The following is a 21,057-nucleotide window of genomic DNA, read 5'->3' on the forward strand; positions in this document are numbered from 1 at the left end:
GAAGGGCATGTGGGTTTGGAAGCTAGAGAAAAGGGAGACCACCACAACTGTGCCGTGTCGGGTTACGCTAAAAGTTGAACTGCTCAAGTTTCTCTTTGCAAGGTGGGGCTGAAGGACTCCCACGTTAACAGATAAGAAAGGCCGTTGACACACTCTTCGCTGCATTGACTTGATCCCGGCTTCGGTTTTTATTGCAGGGAGTCCTCAGCTTCCGACCACAGTTGAGCCTTAAATTTACTTAAACTGCTGAGCAAGAATGTTGTTAATTGATTTTTGCCACATTTTACGATCGTTCTTGCCAGGGTTGTTAAGTGAATCACTGTAGTGGTTAAGTTAGTACAGGGGTCTGCAACCTTAAACATTCAAAGAGCCATTTGGACCCATTTTCCACAAAAAAGAAAACACCGGGAACCACAAAACCCTGACTATTTCTTGAGCGGCCACAAAACTAGCATATGTAGTTGAATTAAATGTTCTGTTTTCTTCGGAAACTTTTCTTTTCTTGGATTTATCCATGGTTGGCCTACCGTGGTTTAAAAAGCTCAATAAATCGTGTGCCGGCGGGTTTCGCACAATGGCGGTTGTGACGCCTATTTTGAGTGGCAGGGAACCGCAGCAGAGGGGTGAAAGAGCCACATGCGGCTCCCGAGCCACAGGTTGCTGATCCCTGAGTTAGTAACAGGGTTGTTAAAGGAATCTGGCTTCCCTGTTGTCAGAAGGGGTTGCAAAAGGTGGTCACGTGACCATGGGACACGGCAACCAACATAAGTACATGCCGGTTGCCAAGTGTTTGAATTTTGATCACATGATTGGAAAGACGCGGCAGCCGTCATAAATACATACCAGTTGCCAAGTGCCTGAATTTTGATCATGTGACTTTGGGGATGCTGCAATGGTCGTTAAGTGTGAAAAACCATCATAAGTCCCTTTGTTCGGTGCTGTCATATCTTCAAACAGTCACTACCGTGTTTCCCCGAAAATAAGACCCTGTCTTATATATATATATTTTGGCCACCAAAAAAGGCACCAGGTCTAATTTTCGGAGGATGTCATCCACTGACTAACCTCACTTTTGCGCATCACCCCCGGCCTCCTTTTCACTGTCAGAGGCCTTCAGGAACTTTTTCTGCGGCCAGCAAGGCTTTCCTGAAAGCCTCTGCAGACGATAACAGAGCTCCAGATCGATCCGGAGCTTTGTTATCAGCTACAGAGGCCTTCAGGAAAGCCTTGCCAGCCGTAGAAGAAATGGGCTGGCGAGGCAGGTGTCGGGATGTGCGAGACCTGGCTACAACTGTCCAAAGGTAAGTAGTAGGGCAGCTCCACCCCACCCACCTCTATTCTCACCCTAGCATAATTTTTACCCGTGCACCCTGGAGTGGACGGGATCTTAATTAGGGCTTATTTTGGAGGTAGGGCTTATATTGAGCGCAGATTTAAAAATCAAGCTAGGACTTACTTTCAGGGTAGATTGTATTTTCGGGGAAACAGGGTAGACAAAGGAAATTTGAGCACTATCTCTGTTACTTCATCTTTTCCCATTAGATGCAAGAGAGGACAGTGTCAGCAGAAGCCCAATTAAACCAAAATAGAGCTTCAGTGTGTAGGAAGCCCACCCACCTCCCCAGATTAAAATATTCTTAGTATTAAAAAAGAGGCAGGATAGAATATTTCCCCTAAATCAGAAGAGGAGGAAAAAAATCTTAACAAAGGCAGAAAGCAGCCTCCGATCTTCCTGCCCTAAGAAAACAGCCTCAAGCAGAATCTTGAAGAGGAGATTTAGGAATGGAGATTTTGTATCCATTCAGAAAGACTGGGCCAATCTATTCATAAAGAAAGAGACTCCAAATAAGCAACACAGTTAGGCAAGCCAAAGCTGACAAGATTAGCTCAGACAAACATCTAAGATTTGCATTTCCCCTTTTCCCTGTAGAGCCAGCCATGACCCCAACATGACCCCGTAGGAATCTGGCAACAGCCATTAAAATATTAAAGGACACATTCTTACACAGGAACAGGCATCTCGATCACAAAGCCCCGAAGAATGTATAAAACCCCACCTACTCTCAACCCCATTTTGTCAGCTACCCCAGAAACACACTGCCGTCACTGAAGTTTCTGGCTACCAAATAAACAGAGACCTCCTTTCCTTCAGCCTGCCTCCATTTTCTTTCCAGCTTCTTTTCTCCCAGGTTTGAACTAGACTGGGTTTTTATTCCAACAAGAAAAGAAAAAAGTATCGTTGTATTACGGAAGTCTAATTTTTTTAAGCTGAAGGACCAATTTCCTTCTCTCCGACTCTGGAAGGACAACTTATCCTCTGATTTAAAAGAGCCATCAAATTTGCATTTGTTTTTTTTTTTCCCCATTCACATCAATGTCAAGGTTGAGCAAGACAGAAACTTCCTATTTATTTTTAATAAGTACATTTAGATCTGTATATCACAGCGGTTTTCAAAGGCTGGCCTGCCACAATGGCCCAGTGGGACTGGCACAGGAGCAAAACAAAGAATGCAATGCCGATCAAGTTTTTTTTTTAAAAAAATGGTGTCTCCCTTCCAAGTTGCTTGGAGGCCCCCCCCCTCCCCGGCCACTTCCCCCAAGGGGACCTTAACCGTTCCTACTGCCTGTTTCTTAGCTCAGTGGAGCTTGGAAGAGGCTGCTTTGCTAAGGATCCCTAGAACACAGAATAATAGGCTTGGAAGGGTCATTGGAGGTCTTCTCAACGGAATGGGACAACTTGCTGCAGCCAACTCACTGCGGCCAACTCACCGAGGGACAACTCGCTGCGGGTTAACAATTTAACAATTCTATTTAATTATTTAAAATGAATGAAAAAAAATATTTTAATCTTTGCCATGCACATTTCATTCTGTCCCTCCTTTTGCATGCTTTCATTAATGAGACTACTCCATCATTTCTTTGATAGCAAGAGCACTTAAGACTTATATAGCACTTCACAGTGCTTTTATAGCCCTCTCTAAGTGGTTTACAGAGTCAGCCTCTTGCCCCCAACAATCTGGGTCCTCATTTTACCCACCTCGGAAGGATGGAAGGCTGAGTCAATCTTGAGCCTGGTGAGATTTGATCTGCCAATCTGCTGGCAGCCAGTGATCAGAGGAAGTAGCCTGCAGTACTGCACTCTAACCACTATGCCACTGCAGCTCATCGTGTAACCCTTCTCCCACAACGACTTGTCTTGCACTGGGTTGGCTGTGGCAAGTTGTCCTGCAGTGAGTTGGCCGTGGCAAGTTGGCCGTGGTGAGTTAGCATAGTTAGTTGGCCATGGTGATTTGGCTGTGGTGAATTGGCTGTGTGAGTTGGCCATGGTGAGTTTGCCGTGGTGAGTTGGCCATGGTGAGTTGGCTATGGTAAGTTAGCCATGGTTAGTTGGCCATGGTTATTTGGCCGTGGTGAGTTGGTCGTGTGAGTTGGCCATGGTGATTTGGCCGTGGTGAGTTGGCCATGATGAGTTGGTGGTTAGTTGGCCATGGTGATTTGGCCATGGCGAGTTGGCCATGGTTAGTTGGCCATGGCGAGTTGGCCGTGGTGAGTTGGCCATGGTGAGTTGGCCATGGTGAGTTGGCCATGGTGAGTTGGTGGTTAGTTGGCCGTGATGATTTGGCCATGGCGAGTTGGCCATGGTGAGTTGGTCATGGCAAGTTGGCCAAGGTGAGTTGGCCAAGGTGATTTGGCCGTGGTGAGTTGGCCATGGCAAATTGTCATGCCCTTGCTCAAGCAGGACAAATCCAGACAAATCCAACTTGTATTCCTCTGCTTCCCCTTACCATTACCAAATGGTACCATGACTCCCCCTTTCCCATTACCAAACTAGGTAACATCATCAGTGCTAGTAATGAAACGTCTGCAAGCAAATGACCAAGCTCAGAAAACACCAAGGACACCACCGTTCAAAACCTGGGCTACAGATATTCTCTTGTCAATTCTGCGGTTTCTTCCCATCACTTAAATCCCACATCCTGCTTCTGAGTCACCAACCATTCAGCTCGAAAGTCAGCTACACCAGCAGAGAGGTTTGAGACTGCCAATTTCTCTTTGTATTTGTTTTTTTTTTTTACGACCTTGGAAAGTATTCATTTGAAAGAAGCCCCCATCCATCACCATCTGCTTGGCACGATCATATCCATTTAAAACAGAGGTTATGGCCATCACCCAGCAGGAGGGGCAGGGATGGAGAAGCGGGAGGAGATTACCGGCTCGTGGAGACTGGATGGGAAGGACATTGGATGGACTGGTTAAAGTTTTGGCTTTGGTTGGCACCTGCCTGGTGGCAGAGCAGGATTACTGAAATAGAAGCAGAGGGATAATTGTCCTGAGCTGTGGACTATAAAGGTAAGCACCCTCTTCAGGTTCAATACAGGTAGTCCTTGGCTTACAACAGTTCATTTAATCATCTTCATTTAAGGTAAAGGTTCCCCTCGTACATATGTGCCAGTTGTTTCAGACTCTAATGGGCGGTGCTCATCTCCGTTTCAAAGCCGAAGAGCCAGCACTGTCCGAAGACATCTCCATGGTCATGTGGCCGGCATGACTCAACACCAAAGGCGCATGGAACACTGTTCCCTTCCCACCAAAGGTGGTCCCTATTTTTCTACTTGCATTTTTTAGGTACTTTCGGACTGCTAGGTTGGCAGAAGCTGGGACAAGTAACGGGAGCTCACCCCGTTACGCGGCACTAGGGATTCGAACCGCTCAACTGCCGACCTTTTGATCGACAAGCTCAGCGTCTAACCCGATAATCCCTTATGAGATGGAGTCTGGACAACTGAATGGAGCTAGCAGAGTGTTTTAATGGCCGGATGCCCTTCCTGTCACCAATGCGGAGTTTTGTTCAGCTATATTCTCAGTGTGAATATATTATTCTCAGTGTGCCCAGAGAGAGCAATATCTGCCTCTACCTGGGATAGAAGAGTTCACTTAATGAATGTTCAAAATTAGAACGGCATTGAAAAAATTGCCTTATGACTGGTTTTCACACTGACAACCGTTATAGCATCTTCTTGGTCACATTCAGATACTTGGCAACTGATTCATATTTATGATGGTTGCACTGTCCCAGGGTCTTCTGACAAGCAAAGTCAATGGGCCTTGGTAGTACAGGGGTTTAAGGCACCCTGTTATTAAGCTTATTAAGACCAGCTGCCTGCAATTACTGCAGGGTTCGAATCTCGCCAAGGCTCAAGGTTGACTCAGCCTTCCATCCTTTCTAAGGTAGGTAAATTGAGGACCCAGTTTGTGGGGGCAATAAGCTGACGTTGTATAAATATACAAAAGGATGAAGGCTATTGCTGAGCACATTGTAAGCCGCCCTGAGTCTTCGGAGAAGGGCGGCATATAAATCAAATTAAAAAAAAAAAAAAAGGGGGAAGCCAGATTCATTTAAAACTGTGTTACTAACTTAACCACTGCAGTGATCCACAACAGTGGCAAGAAAGGTCGTAAAATGGAGCAAACCTCCTTTAATCTCTGTCTCATTTAGCCACAGACCTTTATCGGAAAGGATCAGAAGGAATTTGAAGTGATCAAGTTGAAATCTACAGTATAGTTAGCCCTCGACCTACAACAGGGGTCAAATTCAGCAGGTTCTGACAGGTTCTGGAGAACCGGTAGCGGAAATTTTGAGTAGTTTGGAGAACCGGCAAATACCACCACTGGCTGGCCCCAGAGTGCGGTGGGAATGGAGATTTTGCAATAGCCATTCCCCCAGGAGTGGGGAGGGAATGGAGATTTTGCAGTATCCTTCCCCTGCCATGCCCACCAAGCCACACCACACCCACCAAGCCACGCCCACAGAACTGGTAGTAAAAAAAATTGAATTCCACCAATGACCTACAACCATAATAGGGGCCCGCCAATTACAGTGGCAAGACATAATAGACATAGAACAGGTAATCATGTGACTGGACTGATTCTACAACCTTTTTTTGTGGCAGTTGTTAACGTCTTTTTTAAAAAAATGTATCGCAGAGGTGGGTTTCAGCAGGTTCTGACCAGTTCTGGAGAACTGGTAGCAGAAATTTTGAGTAGTTCAGAGAACCGGTAGTAAAAATTCTGACTGGCCCCGCCCCCATCTATTCTCTGCTTCCTGAGTCCCAGCTGGTCAGGAGAAAATGGGGATTTTGCAGTAACCTTCCCCTGGATTGGGAGGGAATGGAGATTTTACAGTATCCTTTCCCTGCCATGTCCACCAAGCCACGCCCACCAAGCCATGCCACGCCCACCAAGCCACAACCACAGAACCGGTAGTAAAAAATTTTGAAAGCTACCACTGATCAAAATCTGAAAGATATCTCAAATAGGAAAATATCCAAATTTGCTTTCTTCTTTTTTTCTCCAAATATAATGCTCCCTTCTGAGAAATATTGTTTTCCAAGACAAAAAAGGAGCGTGTTCTTAGCACAATCTGGGCATTTTTCCAAGCACATGAGTTTGCCCTACCACATCTGAGAAAACCTCGCCAGGGACTTTCGTCGCCTCCAAAATAATTCTGCAAATTGGTTTGGCTGGTGGCACACACGCGTTGCACTCCTATGATTAATTGAATAAGCCCCGGCGACTGAGTTGTGAGTTCACACATCATCACACGAAGCCCAAATCGAGCCAACCACCTCTGCACGAGCTGAATACTTTATAATTGTCAGATAATTTTCAGCATATGGCTTTATGAGCCAACAGGTTGTCTACTACTGAGTGTAAATGACCCTCAGTCAGGAATCTAGGAAATTTTGTTCATATTAGAGACAAGACAAGACACTTGCCATTCCTCTTAGAAGTAGCCTTCAATATTACGGGTTATAAGACGATTTTAAGACATGCAGATTTTACAACAGATTAATAGAAGGAAATACAATTAGTTCTTGACATACAACTGTAATGGAGGCTTGCCCATTGTGGTTGTAAAATCATGACAGTCATAAATCACACTCACTTATGTGACCAACCCAATTTTATGGCAAAGCCGTGATTTGCTGTGGGTGCAGTTTTACTAAACCCTGGAAGTTCTAGTTTTCAGCAAAACTATCATTAAATGTAGTCGTGTAACTAGGGCACGTTGCAAACAGCGGTAAATTTAGCGGAGGCTAAAACATACAAAGAACAGTTGCTGGAACTGGGTATGTCTAGTTTGATGAAAAGAAGGACTAGGGGAGACATGATAGCAGTCTTCCGATATCTCAGGGGCTGCCCCAAAGAAGAAGGAGTCAAGCTATTCTCCAAGGCACCTGCAGGCAGGACAAGAAGCAATGGGTGGAAACTCATCAAGGAGAGAAGCAACCTAGAACTAAGGAGAAATTTCCTGACAGTGAGAACAATTAACCAGTGGAACGACTTGCCTCCAGAAGTTGTGAATTCTCCAATACTGGAAGTTTTTAAGAAGAGGTTGGATAACCATTTGTCTGAAGTGGTGTAGGGTTTCCTGCCTAAGCAGGGGGTTGGACTAGAAGACCTCCAAGGTCCCTTCCAACTCTGTTATTCTATTCTATTCTATTCTATTCTATTCTATTCTATTCTATTCTATTCTATTCTATTCTATTCTATTCTATTCTATTCTATTCTATTCTACTCTACTCTACTCTACTCTACTCTACTCTACTCTACTCTATTTTCTATTCTATTCTACTCAATTCTTCTATTCTATTTTCTATTCTATTCTATTCTATTCTATTCTATTCTATTCTATTCTATTCTATTCTATTCTACTCTACTCTACTCTACTCTACTCTACTCTATTTTCTATTCTATTCTACTCAATTCTTCTATTCTATTCTACTCTATTTTCTATTCTATTCTACTCAATTCTTCTATTCTATTTTCTATTCTATTCTATTCTATTCTATTCTATTCTATTCTATTCTATTCTATTCTACCCTGATTACTGTATATTTTTACGGGTAAATAAATGTTGTTTCTGCTTGATTGCTTCATTGCACGACTTCAGATTATATTCCGAGAAGAGTGACATTTTCTTTCTTCTCCTCTGCCCTCAGAAAAAGCCGAAGATCACACCTCAAATCTTAACAGGTAGCAATTCGCCCTCTATCCCTCTCTAGGTAGGAGAAAAGATGGGGCGGGGAGACAAACCGTGTGACCTGCTAATTTTACATATCAGAAGTGCAAAAAAGATGAGTGAATTAGGCACGCACAAGGAGACATACACACACACACACACAACGGCAACTGTACTGCTAGAACTTCACACTCCGCGGAGCCAGTAACCGATACGTCGTGGCCCATTTGCATCCGAACACAGCCAGGGAAGCCTAAAAAAAGATTTTTTTGGAATGGAACAGTTGATTTTCATCTCGTTTCCTTGCTGTGAAAGATGGCATCAGGATTGAGGATTCATTGCATACAGGAAGAAATCCCCACAGTCAGAAAAAAGAGATAGTTGGGCTATTTTGCCTGAGGGCAAAGCTTCAGTCAAAATGCACTGTCGCAGGGGTGAAATGCTCCCGGTTTGGACCAGATTGCCCAATCCGGTAGCGATGGTGGCGGGTGGTTCGGAGAATCGGTAGCAAACATCCCAGCCCCAACCCCCATGCCCAGCTGAGCCGCGCAATCATCAGAGGCTTTTTTTTTTATTTTTAAAGGCATTTTTTCTACAACCTCTTCAAAATGCTTTTAAAAGTAAAAAAAAAAAAAAGCCTCTGATGATCGTGCAGCTCAGCTGGGATCGTCAGAGGCTTTTAAAAGCATTCTTTTTCTGCAACCTCTTCATACCCAGTTCCAGCAACCGTTCTTTGTATGTTTAATCGTTCTTTATATGTAGAGAGAAATGTCCTGAACTAGTTTAAGCACACATGGCAGGCTCTGAATGCAGGAGGTGGGGAAAAGGGCTCAACAGATTCCCTGGGGAACAATCCACAAGTCTTAAAGTTGCCAAGGCTGGATAGCCCAGACTTAGATATCTGTGGAGATTCTCAGTCATCCAGGTCATGGTTGTCCCAAAGATGCTTTTTCAAAAGGCGACTGGACTGTGTTTTTCCTTTTTTTTTTTTTTGGTTCTGTCACCTAATGTGCTGTCTGTGAAGTTTCCGAAAGATGCCCTAATTAATTCATGAGCCATGAGCCGAACTTCAAAAGAAATACAGTCATTTATTAGGAGCACCATTTCGGCAATATTTGGATGCAGTTAGAACTAATCCCACGTAGATTTACGTTCCCCTATGACCCTGTCTCTCCCCTCCTCTCTGGCCATGTCATAAATCACATTCTCCAATTAACCACTTTGGCTGGCTGTGAAATCCAACACCCTCCTTCTAAGTGCGGTCAGGAAGAATGTATGGAATGCACTTCAGTTAGGGAAATCAATCAGCTCTATCAGTTCTCCCTCCCTCCTGCTCATGGCAACTTGAAAGCTTTGCAAGTTGACATTGTCTTGTAGCAGCCGTTTCTTCACTACCGTGACAGCTTCAATTGTTGGAAGGCAGGTGAAGAGTGAAGCCACATCGTAAGAAACCGTAGCCTCATCTGGATCCCAGTTTTCGTTTCGAAACCTTGCCGAGAACATCCTGTGAATTGTTGATGTGATGGGTGGTATGCTGATGATGGTGGCTTGCTTCCCCCACCAGAAGCGAACTACAGCAGCAAGTTCAAACATGGAATGATCGCCTCAACCATTTTGGACTCTGCTTCAACATCAAGAAAACTGAATCTAAGTACTCAGTCTCTCTGTCACCACCCCTGAAAACCTAAAGAAAGTGGACATTTTTCGGTATCTAGGATCCCACCTTCAAGGCAATGGCAACATCAATGGCGAGATGCGAGCAAGAGTGAACGCAGCCTGAATGCGTTAGCGTGAACTCACCGGTGTGTTATGTCACAGAAAAATGCCAACCCGTCTCAAATCTAAGATCTACAAGACAACCATTTGCCCTGTTGCACTGTAAGGCACTGAATGCTGGGCAGCAACAACAGGACCGATAGCTATCTCCATGCCATGGAAATGTGAATGCTCCGTTTGATATCAGGCATCTCCTTTCTTGGCCGTATCACAAATGACATCATTCGACAACATTTCGGTGTGGCATCAATTATAGAGAAGAGAAGAGAAGACTGGCTCCGCTGGTATGGACATGTCCAGAGAGCAGCATCTTCCACCATGGCCAAGACTGCCTATCGACTAGAAGTCAATGGCTGGCGACCTCACAGATGCCCAAACAGAGATGGCAAAAGACCATCAACAAAGATATGCAAGCCATGGGCCTATGCCCTGGAGATGCGGCTGACTGTGCAAAGTGGTGTTCAATGATCTGAAAAGCGGACCCTGTACCTGCGGGAATATGCTAGGAGGAAGAAGATAGCTAGTGTTGCCAATAAGAGGAGCTAATAAGGTGGTTAGATGTTTCACGTCGTTGTAGGTGACGGAGTCAATGCTGCTGACAATTGGTCTGAGTGGAGGTCCTTCTTTGTGGGTTTTAAGAAAGCCAAAGTCCAGTTACCTTTTGAAAAAGCATCCTTGGGACTTTGACCTAAGTGTTCCCAATTTTCCATCATGGACTGGGTTGGTTCAACATCCCAAGGGATAATGAGGTTGGCTTGGGATGGAGGCTTGTTAGATTCATACAACACAATGTCAACTCGCAAAGCATCCCTGGACTGCTCTCGAGTTCCCATAGGCAAGAGGGATGGGAAACCGATGAAGCAGCTGGCAGCCAAAGACAGGAGTGCATTCCAGACATATCTTTCTCAAGGCTGTCTCCCAGGGTTACCCACAGCGACCAGAGGGGAGTGGTCTCCACAACCCGGGAAATTGCTCTGTTGGCGAATGTGATTGATGACACACTCTGGGGGGAGGGGGAAACAGGGTCATGATTAGGGCCATAAATTATGTGGGGTCAGAGTTGGCTTCATTTGGGAACCTGCAGACATGGAGCTCCTGATAAATAACTGGATTTCTTTTGAAGCTTGGCTCCAGGCTCATGATTTAAGGAGGACATCCATTGGAACTCTGACACATTTTAGGAGAAAATGAAGTTGGTTATTTTGCAGTTTGGCCTCCTGGGAAAAAAGCTTTGTGGGGATGAGCCAGCAGTTGTAGGTTAGCATGTTGCATTCCATCCCACAAATTCTAGTCAAACAAACTGGGCTTGAAGTGTTCTGTGAACAGAACAATGTCCCTTCCCCGTCCCGAATGGATTTGTCTGATGTCATCGGAAGGAGGGAGGTGGGGAAAAATTGGGAAGAGGTGTGTTTGCCGGGTTAAAGTCAACAAAAGTGAAGATGGCAGCCACAGCAGTGCAGCGGAGGTCTCGCAAATACATCAACGTATGTGATGCTCACCAAAAGAGACAACTCTTCCATCACACTGTCCTAGCTACCATCACAACTTTTGACATGCCTTGGGGTTGCCTCTGCGTTGGAAGATTGCGAGGAGAAAATAATGTTAGTCGGTCTTAAAAAGCCAGGTTTCTGGCACAGCAAATGCAATATAGGTATATAATGTTTCCTGACAACATTTTCCAATCTGTTGCTCTCTTTTACCAACCAATTTTTCAGTTTTTACCCATCTGCAATTTTGACACTGCGTATGTGAGGTGGGGGAGAGGATTGGAAACTTGAATGAAATCTCTAAAATTCTCCAGTTTTCTCTGTTAATCTAGTGGTGAAGGCACCAGGCTAAAAACCAGGAGATTGTGAGTTCTAGTCCCGCCTCAGGCATGAAAAACCAACTGGGTGACTTTAGGCCAAGGGTGTCAAACTTGCGGCCCACGGGCCGGTTACATCACTTGCTGGCCGCACCCCCGCCCAATTTAGCGAAGGGAGAAAAAGTCCCAATACGTCACATGACACCGCCATGATGACACGAGTTTGACACCCCTGCTTTAGGCCAATCACCAGGAGATTGTGAATTCTAGTCCTGCTTTAGGCAGGAAAAACTGACTGGGTGACTTTAGGCCAGGAGTGTCAAACTCGCAACCCACGGGCCAGTTGCGTCACATGCTGGCCGCATCCCCGCCCGGTTTAGCGGTGGGGGGAAAGTCCTGATACGTCACGTGATGATGCCATGATGACACGAGTTTGACACCCCTGCTTTAGGCCAATCACCAGGAGACTGTGAATTCTAGTCCCGCCTTAGGCATGAAAAACCGGCTGGCTGACTTTGGACCAATCATTAGGAGACTGTGAGTTCTAGTCCCACCTTAGGCTTGAAAAACCAGCTGGGTGACTTTGGACCAATCATTAGGAGACTGTGAGTTCTAGTCCCACCTTAGGCTTGAAAAACCAGCTGGGTGACTTTGGACCAATCACTGGGAGACTGTGAGTTCTAGTCCCACCTTAGGCTTGAAAAACCGGCTGGCTGACTTTGGACCAATCATTAGGAGACTGTGAGTTCTAGTCCCGCCTTAGGCATGAAAAACCAGCTGGGTGACTTTGGACCAATCATTAGGAGACTGTGAGTTCTAGTCCCACCTTAGGCTTGAAAAACCAGCTGGGTGACTTTGGACCAATCATTAGGAGACTGTGAGTTCTAGTCCCACCTTAGGCTTGAAAAACCAGCTGGGTGACTTTGGACCAATCATTAGGAGACTGTGAGTTCTAGTCCCACCTTAGGCTTGAAAAACCAGCTGGGTGACTTTGGACCAATCATTAGGAGACTGTGAGTTCTAGTCCCACCTTAGGCTTGAAAAACCGGCTGGCTGACTTTGGACCAATCATTAGGAGACTGTGAGTTCTAGTCCCGCCTTAGGCATGAAAAACCAGCTGGCTGACTTTGGACCAATCATTAGGAGACTGTGAGTTCTAGTCCCGCCTTAGGCATGAAAAACCAGCTGGCTGACTTTGGACCAATCATTAGGAGACTGTGAGTTCTAGTCCCGCCTTAGGCATGAAAAACCAGCTGGCTGACTTTGGACCAATCATTAGGAGACTGTGAGTTCTAGTCCCGCCTTAGGCATGAAAAACCAGCTGGCTGATTTTGGACCAATCACTGGGAGACTAAATTCTAGCCCCGCCTTAGGCTAGATGACCATGGGCCAATCACTCTCTCTCAGCCCAGCCCACCTCACATAGTTGTTGTGGGGAAAATAGGAGGAGAGGGGAGTATGTTTACTGCCTTGAGTTATTTGTAAAAATAATAAAGGCTGGCTATCAATAAATATGATAAAAAATAAATAAACAACGCCGCCTTTCCTCCAAGGATTCAAAGCAGTTTAGGTGGGCGTCTCTTCATTTTCATCCCTGACACAACAACCCTGTAGAGCAGGAGTGAGCAATTATGACAATTTTACGACCTGTGGACTTCAAACTCCCAGAATTCTTGAGGCTCGGGAATTCTGGGAGTTTGAAGTCCAGACAGGTCGTAAAGTCGGCAGAGTTGCCCACCCCAGCTGTAGGGTAAGCTGGTCAGAGAAGGTACAGTCCCAAACCGAAGGCGATTGGACAAATGAGTTTGAACATGAGAGTTTGGTCCGTCTGCTCCTACACCACAGACCCCTCAGTGCTTCTCTTCCTCCATCTTTCTCCTTCGTGGTTGCAATCCAGCCATGTCCCTCTCTGCAGCCTTCGAACACAGTTGTTAAAGCAGATGGTCCCAAGGGAAATAAATTCCTGTAATTCAAGCCGCTCAATTAAAGTTGACAATTGCAGGCTCCGGCACTAATGCGTACCATCGGGAAGGCTAGAAAGGGGTAGAATTCTCAAATGTTGCTTTGTTCGTTTTTTTTTAATGCATTTCTTTTATTGTCGGAATTTTGGGCATTTTCTGTCCAAGAATGGAAGACGGTGTGCAAAAGGGCCTTTCCCAGGGGTGGGCTACTGGGGGTTAATAGGGGTTTGGGAGAATCTCTAGCTAAGATTCTGTGTAGTTCAGAGAACCCCCAAATCCCACCCACCTCTCCTAGGAATCCCCACACAGCCCGTTTTGGATGCAAGTAAGTTTTGGATGCAAATGTGTGGAGGCAGAGGGAGGGTGAAAAATGGGCCTACCGGAGGTTCAGGAACCCAGACATCATCATCAAAGGTGATCTGTGCCAGTGGTGGGTTTCAAAAAATTTTTACTACCAGTTCTGTGGGTGTGGCTTGTTGGGCGTGGCATGGCATGGCTTGTTGGGCGTGGCTTGGTGAGCGTAGCAGGGGAAGGATACTGTAAAATCTCCATTCCCACCCCACTCCAGGATATTACAAAATCCCCATTTCCTCCCGATCAGCTGGGACTTGGGAGGCAAAGTATAGATGGGGACGGGGCCAGTCAGAATTTTTACTACCGGTTCTCCGAAGTACTCAAAATTTCCACTACCGGTTCTCCAGAACTGGTCAGAACCTGCTGAAACCCACCTTTTTTTTAAAAAAAAAATTGATTTATATGCCGCCCTTCTCCGGAGACTCAGGGCGGCTTACAATGTGCTCAGCAATAGCCTTCATCCTTTTGTATATTTATACAAAGTCAGCTATTTGATCTATTTGGTCAGCCTTTGATCTGCGCATGCGCAGAAGAGCGCACGTGAGCGAGCGATGCGAACCGGTAGTAAAGGTAAGTAGAACCCACCCCTGGAATGGGGGAATGTGTATGGAGATTCTCCATCATCCAGGTCATGATTGACCTGGATGATGGTCAATGCTCTCTACATGGGGCTCCCCTTGAAGAGCACCCGGAGGCTCCAACTGGCGCAGAGTGCGGCCACGCGGATGGTTATGGGAGCGGCGTGGTGCTCCTATGTGACCCCCCTCCTGCGTGAGCTGCACTGGCTCCCGGTGGTCTTCCGGGTGCGCTTCAAGGTTTTGGTTACCACCTTTAGAGCGCTCCATGGCTTAGGACCGGGGTATTTACGAGACCGCCTTCTGCTACCAATAGCCTCTCACCGACCAGTACACTCCCATAGAGAGGGGCTTCTCAGGATGCCGTCGGCCAAACAGTGTCGACTGGCGGCCCCCAGGGGAAGAGCCTTCTCTGTGGGGGCACCTACCCTCTGGAACGAGCTCCCCCTGGAGATACGGAGGATCCCGGATCTGCGCACGTTTCATCGTGCTCTCAAAACATTTTTATTTCAGCAGGCTAGCCTGGCCTAACTCTCCCTTTTAAATTTTAAATCGTTTAATCTGTTTATAAATTGGGTGTTTTAAATTTGTTTTGGCCAAAAAATTTAATAATTTTAATGGATTTTTAATGTTTGTATTATCTGTGTTTTATCTTGGCTGTTCACCGCCCTGAGTCCTTCGGGAGTAGGGCGGTATAGAAATTTGATAAATAAAAGAAATAAATAAAAATAAATAAATAAATGATTGTCTGAAAGCAACATTTTGCTTTTCATCCAAGCAGCTTCCTTCAGATCTTCAGTTCAGAACTGAAGAAGCTTCTTGGATGAGAAGCAAAACGTTTTCAAGGGGGAAAAAAAAAACACGGAAGTCCAGTCGCCTCTTGAAAAAGTACCTTCAGGATGGAGGGTTGGCCACATGAACAGCAGCACTTGGGAGATCCAAAGTATCATTTGCGCTTGAAGTAGCAACTCCTTACAGAACAGGGGTGTCAAACTCGATTTCATTGAGGGACGCACCAGGGTTGTATTTGCCCTCGGGCGAGGCCGGGGTGGGCATGGCCAGTTTGACGTCACTCGTGTCAGGGGCATCTGTGGTCCGAGTGCTCTGCCAGCCAAAAACGGGCTCCTGAGCTCCGTTTTCGGCTGGGACGGCTGTCTGCAACCCTCTGCCAACAAATACAGAGCTTGGGAAGGCCGCAGGTAGTCCGCCCGAGCGCCATTTTGTCCTGGCAGAGGCACCGCGGGCCAGTCCTTCACTGTTTCCAGAACGGCCCCGCTGTACTGTCCACGTCTCCACACACACACACACACACAGGGTTAAAGGGTTAAAGGAAGCACTTGGCACACACAGTTTGTTATCAGAAACTTGGCAGCAATACGAGCACCGACTGCCAAGTGCTTTTACTTAATATCCCTTCACCAGATAAACAGCAATACACACAGTTTGCAAATAGTCCAGTTCAAAACAAGAAACCTTCGGCAGATTTAGGCGTTGTTCAAAGTGACTAGCCAGAGTTAGTTTTTGTCCGTCACAGAGTCTTAAATAGCCACCACACTCTCTTATATAGTCTCTGGGGTGTGGTCCAGTGACTCAGTTATAATCCCTGGCATGCCTCCTCAACTGCTGCAACCGTTTATCACGCCTTCGTTGGCGTGGATCCAGGAACGACAGATCGCCTCCATCGCTATCATCGGAGACACCTGGCTCCTGGCTAATCTCCTCTTCCTCGGCCGGCACCTCAGGCATTGCCAGAGAGGAGGGGCCTGGAGAGGGAGGCCTGGCCGACTCCTCTCCTTCATGTTCGGAGCCTTCTTCCTCCGATAAAATAGGCTCGGAGGACGGAGCCACAACACCCGCGGGCCAGATCTAAGTAACCCCATGAGCCGGATCTGGCCCGCAGGCCTTGAGTTTGACATTCCTGTTATAGAAACTGGAGCACCATTTAGCATTACAAGAATCCTCGTGGTTTGAAAATCCACCTTCTCTCTTCCCGTCATCCAATATATATATATATATATTTTTAATCTCTCGTCCTGCCCCCATTCTGTCTCTCAAGCCGTTTCCAATTCATCCACCTGTGCTCTCAAGTATGGGCGAGGTGCATTTCTGAAAAATTGACACCTATCCGAAATGAATTCTAAGCTTGGTTCGCACCGCTATTTTAAGCAGAGGTGTGGGCAGTGCAAAGAAAAAGAAAAAGAAAGACAGGAGACCAATCTAATAAATAAATAAGTTGGCTTCTGGAGGACAATTTAGCAACAAATAATCCACCCGTGTTGATCACGTTTTGTTGAAGTTTCTCAGCATTTTTAACACCCTTCTGGCTGAGAGGTCAAGCTGTTATCAAGCAGGCTCAGCTCTCACACGGCCATCCGGTCATTCATAATTTGAAAGCTGGGTCAGCAATGGGACACCTGCTTTGCTGCTGGCCTGATTGTACAGTCCCGTGCTAAAGGAAAACTAAGAAACTGTCTTTCTTAGGTTGGATTTACACCAGAGATGGGATTCAAAAATCTAAGCAACCAGTTCTCTGCCCGGTTGCTAGGTGGGCGTGGCCATGGTGGGCTTGGCCTACTCAGCCTCCTGCATGGCAGGGAGAGGGGACATTTTCACCCTCCCCAGGCTCCAGAGGCTTTTATTTGAGCCTCCCAGAGGGCGAAAATGGCCTCGCCCAGTCTCTGGAGGCCCTCCGGAGGCCAGAAATGGGCTCATTTCCAGACTTCCAGTAGGGCCGGTTTTTGTCCTCCCCAAGCTCCAGAGGCTTTCCTCGAGCCTTTGGGAGGGCAAAAACGGCCTCCACCGGGCTCCGGAGGCCCTCCGGAGGCCGGAAATGGCCCAGTTTCCAGACTTCCGGTAGGTCTGTTTTTCACCCTCCCCAAGCTCCAGAGGCTTTCCTTGAGCCTCTGGGAGGGCGAAAACGGCCTCCACCGGGCTCCAGAGGCCCTCCAGAGGCTGGAAATGGGCCAGTTTCCAGACTTCCAGAACTTCTGAGAGGCCAGTGCACTTACATGGCATCCAAAACGGGATGCATGGAGACTCCTGGGAGAGGAGGGGAGGGATAGGAGGGGCCAGCCAGTCCTTGCAACTACCGGTTCGGCAAACCAGATGTAAAATTAGCATCCGGTTCACCCAAACGGGTCCGAACCGACTGAATCCCACCCCTGAGTCATACAATATGCAAAGCTGACCTCTTTATGATTTCAAACCATCTGTCTGAAATGGTATTACATTTCCTGCTTTGAGCAGAGGGTTGGACTAGAATAGGGGTAGAATAGACCCGAAAATCAGCTGGCCGGCGGGAGGCAGGCGTGCATGCGCTGTGGAGCTGAGCTGGGGTGACGGCTCGCGTGCTATCAGAGAGGGTGCTGCGTGCCACATCTGGCACACGTGCCATAGGTTTGCCATCACGGTCCTAGTATAAAGCAGACAGATCTTGGAACTAGTCAAAAGACAGCATAAAAATTAATCTCTCTTTGGGGGAAAATGGGAGGAGGAAGCATGCTGGATATGTTCGCCGCCTCGAGTTATTTATAAAAATAATAAAGGGGGAGGGAATACCAATAAATACATAATTAGGTAAGCAACATCATGTCCAAGGGATGGAAAAAAAGAGGAGATGAATGAGTTTCTTTTCTGGTAATGTTGTACTACTAACTAGAGCATACAAAACATTTGCTAGACCAATTCTTGAATACAGCTCATCTGTCTGGAACCCACACTGCATATCGGACATAAATACAATCGAGAGACTCCAGAGATATTTTACGAGAAGAGTCCTCCATTCCTCTAACCGCAATAAAATCCCTTATGCCACCAGACTCCAAATTTTGGGCTTAGATAACTTAGAACTACGCCGACTTCAGTCTGACCTAAGCATAGTACATAAAATTATCTGCCACAATGTCCTTCCTGTCAGTGACTACTTCAGCTTCACCCACAACAATACACGAGCAAATAATAGATACAAACTCAAGGTAAACCTCTCCAAACTCGATTGCAGAAAAAATGACTTCAGTAACAGAGTGATCAATGCCTGGAATGCACTACCTGATTCTGTGGTTTCTTCTCCAAACCCCCAAAACTTTAACCTTAAACTGTCTACTGTTGATCTCACCCCATTCCTAAGAGGTCTGTAAGGGGGCGTGCATAAGGGCACCAGCGTGCTTACCGTCCCTGTCCTAATATTCCTTTTTTACTTACTCTTTTCATGTATTCAAATTATGTTTATACTTTTACCTGTTATCTTATATATGCTTGACAAATAAACTTGTGATATTATGATATGATATGAGTTGGAGAGGCGGAGGAACGGGGCAACCTGGTTGCCTCGACTCTGCTGGTGATTGAGAAGAGTCACACACTCCTAAGGAAAAGGATGTAAGGAGTGATGTCATCTCTACTCTCTGATTTAAAATTGGCTGGGCATAAAGCCTCGATCTCTGCAGAGAGGAGAGAACCATGGCAACTCTACTCCTCTGAGAAGTTTCAACAGGCTTCTGAACCAGGGTTTATCCAGCTAACTTCGTGTTTTGCATTCACAGCCTGCAACTTAAACCGACCCAAATTGCTAAGCTAAAAAGGTAGACGGTTGGACTTGATGTGCCATGTGCGATGGGTTCCCAGCCTACCCTTCAGAGTAGGCAGTTCTGAGTATTAGAATTAGAATAACAGAGTTGGAAAGGACCCTGGAGGTCTTCTAGTCCAACCCCCTGCTTAGGCAGGAAACCCTACACCACTTCAGACAAATGGTTGTCCAACCTCTTCTTAAAAACTTCCAGTGTTGGAGCATTCACAACTTCTGGAGGCAAGTTGTTCCACTGATTCATAGTTTTCCCTGTCAGGAAATTTCTTCTTAGTTCTAAGTTCTCTCCTTGATTAGTTTCCACCCATTGTTTCTTTTCCTGCCTTCCTAATGCTTTGGAGAATATCTGGACTCCCTCTTCTTATATATGGTGGAATAATTGCCTGATCTGGTCTAATAGAATAGAATAACAGAGTTGGAAGGGACCTTGGAGGTCTTCTAGTCCAACCCCCTGCTTAGGCAGGAAACCCTACACCACTTCAGACAAATGGTTATCCAACCTCTTCTTAAAAACTTCCAGTGAGGCTTTTAATCTCCTGCCCCGGTGAAATGGGCTACAGAGCCCACTTAAAACATCAGACTGCATTTCTAGGATGGGAGAAACAAGGGCAACAGTGTCCCTGAGCATATACAGACAACCTGCATGTGTTATCCCTCAAATCATTGTTACAATAACCACCCTCCCTGCACAGTGGAGTCTGGGATCGAGGTTTAAAGGTAAAGATTCCCCTCGCACATATGTGCTAGTTGTTCCTGACTCTAGGGGGCGGTGCTCATCTCCATTTCAAAGCTGAAGAGCCAGCTCTGGACGAACACGTCTCCGTGGTCATATGGCCGGCATGACTCAACAGCAAAGGTGCACGGAATGTTGTTACCTTCCCACCAAAGGTGGTCCCTATTTTTCTACTTGCATTTTTTACCTGCTTTCGAACTGCTAAGGTGGCAGAAGCTGGGACAAGTCACGGGAGCTCATTCCGTTACGCGGCACTACGGATTCGAACCACTGGACTGCCAGCATTTTGATCGACAAACTCAGTGTCTTAGCCACTGAGCCACCGTGACCCTATCGATCGAGGTTTAGGATTCCTTATTTCTGAACTTGCAACCTGAACATCAGAACACCTCGACTCCTGCAGATTTGCCTACCACGCTTTGCATGGGTGCGCCGAGAAATAATGGGACCCTACCTGTTGGATTGCAAAGGCTGGAGCTCCTCCTTCTGAAAGCAGGTGAAGCAGAAGGAATCCATCTCTCCGAGGAAGCAAGGCAAGGGGCAATCCTGGCCGGGCCACACCTGACAGACATCAGCATTTTGCAAGGAATGGGAACCGCCTTCCACGCTCAGCTGTTCTGGCCCAGCTTCCACGGGCGAACATTTCGCACCTTCGCTTCTCCAATTTCCCGCTGCCCCTTCCAGGGTGCAAAAGTTCCCCCCTGTTGTGGGGTCGCTCTGCTGGAGATGGAAATCAGGAACTTTAGAGCCAGTTGCTTTGTAGGTAATCTAGCAGATTCCTTGACAGGTCCCGGCTTCCATTGAAGAACAGCTTTTCCTTGAAAATCGGGGCCACCTTCACAAGACCTTGCTGAGCAGTTTTTTGAGGGTGCTCTTCCTTGGAGAACCTTTGACGTTGACGTCTTCTTGGCAGCAGATCAGAGAAGCCTCTGCTTCTTTTCTATGTCTTCTCCTCTTCTTAAATCTTGCAATGGCCTGATGGTTGCAGGCATAGGCTTCCAAAGAGACCCTTATTCCAGAACCAGAGAAGAAGTCAAGGAAGTTCTCTCAATCTTCAGCCAGAAAGCTTGGACAAACTTAGAAATCAAGTCTTCTGAGATTTTTCCCATGGATGTCTCTGCTGGTGACTTCCCAAAAAAGTGGGTGATCACCTGCTGGAGTTGTTTCTCTTCACTGACTCTGGTTCTTCTGGAAATGATGGGGGAAATCCCATTCAGCCCAGATAACCAAGCCAGGCGTTGCCCTGCGG

General features: G+C 46.5%; 1 protein-coding gene across 1 annotated transcript in view; it reads right to left on the reverse strand.

Moving 5' to 3' along the window:
- The window catches only part of SBK1 (SH3 domain binding kinase 1), an 83,305-nt gene extending 62,981 nt beyond the window's left edge, over positions 1-20,324 (reverse strand). The window contains exon 1 of the mRNA XM_070955235.1: positions 20,263-20,324. Within this exon, the coding sequence (XP_070811336.1) occupies positions 20,263-20,324 (62 nt within the window). The remainder of the gene's footprint in view (positions 1-20,262) is intronic.
- Between the last annotated feature and the right edge of the window lie 733 nt (positions 20,325-21,057).

The sequence above is a fragment of the Pituophis catenifer genome, unplaced genomic scaffold (genome assembly GCF_029215685.1).
Source record: "Pituophis catenifer annectens isolate HBS135680 unplaced genomic scaffold, rPitCat1.0.hap2 SCAF_16, whole genome shotgun sequence".
Taxonomy (NCBI): Eukaryota; Metazoa; Chordata; class Lepidosauria; order Squamata; family Colubridae; genus Pituophis; species Pituophis catenifer.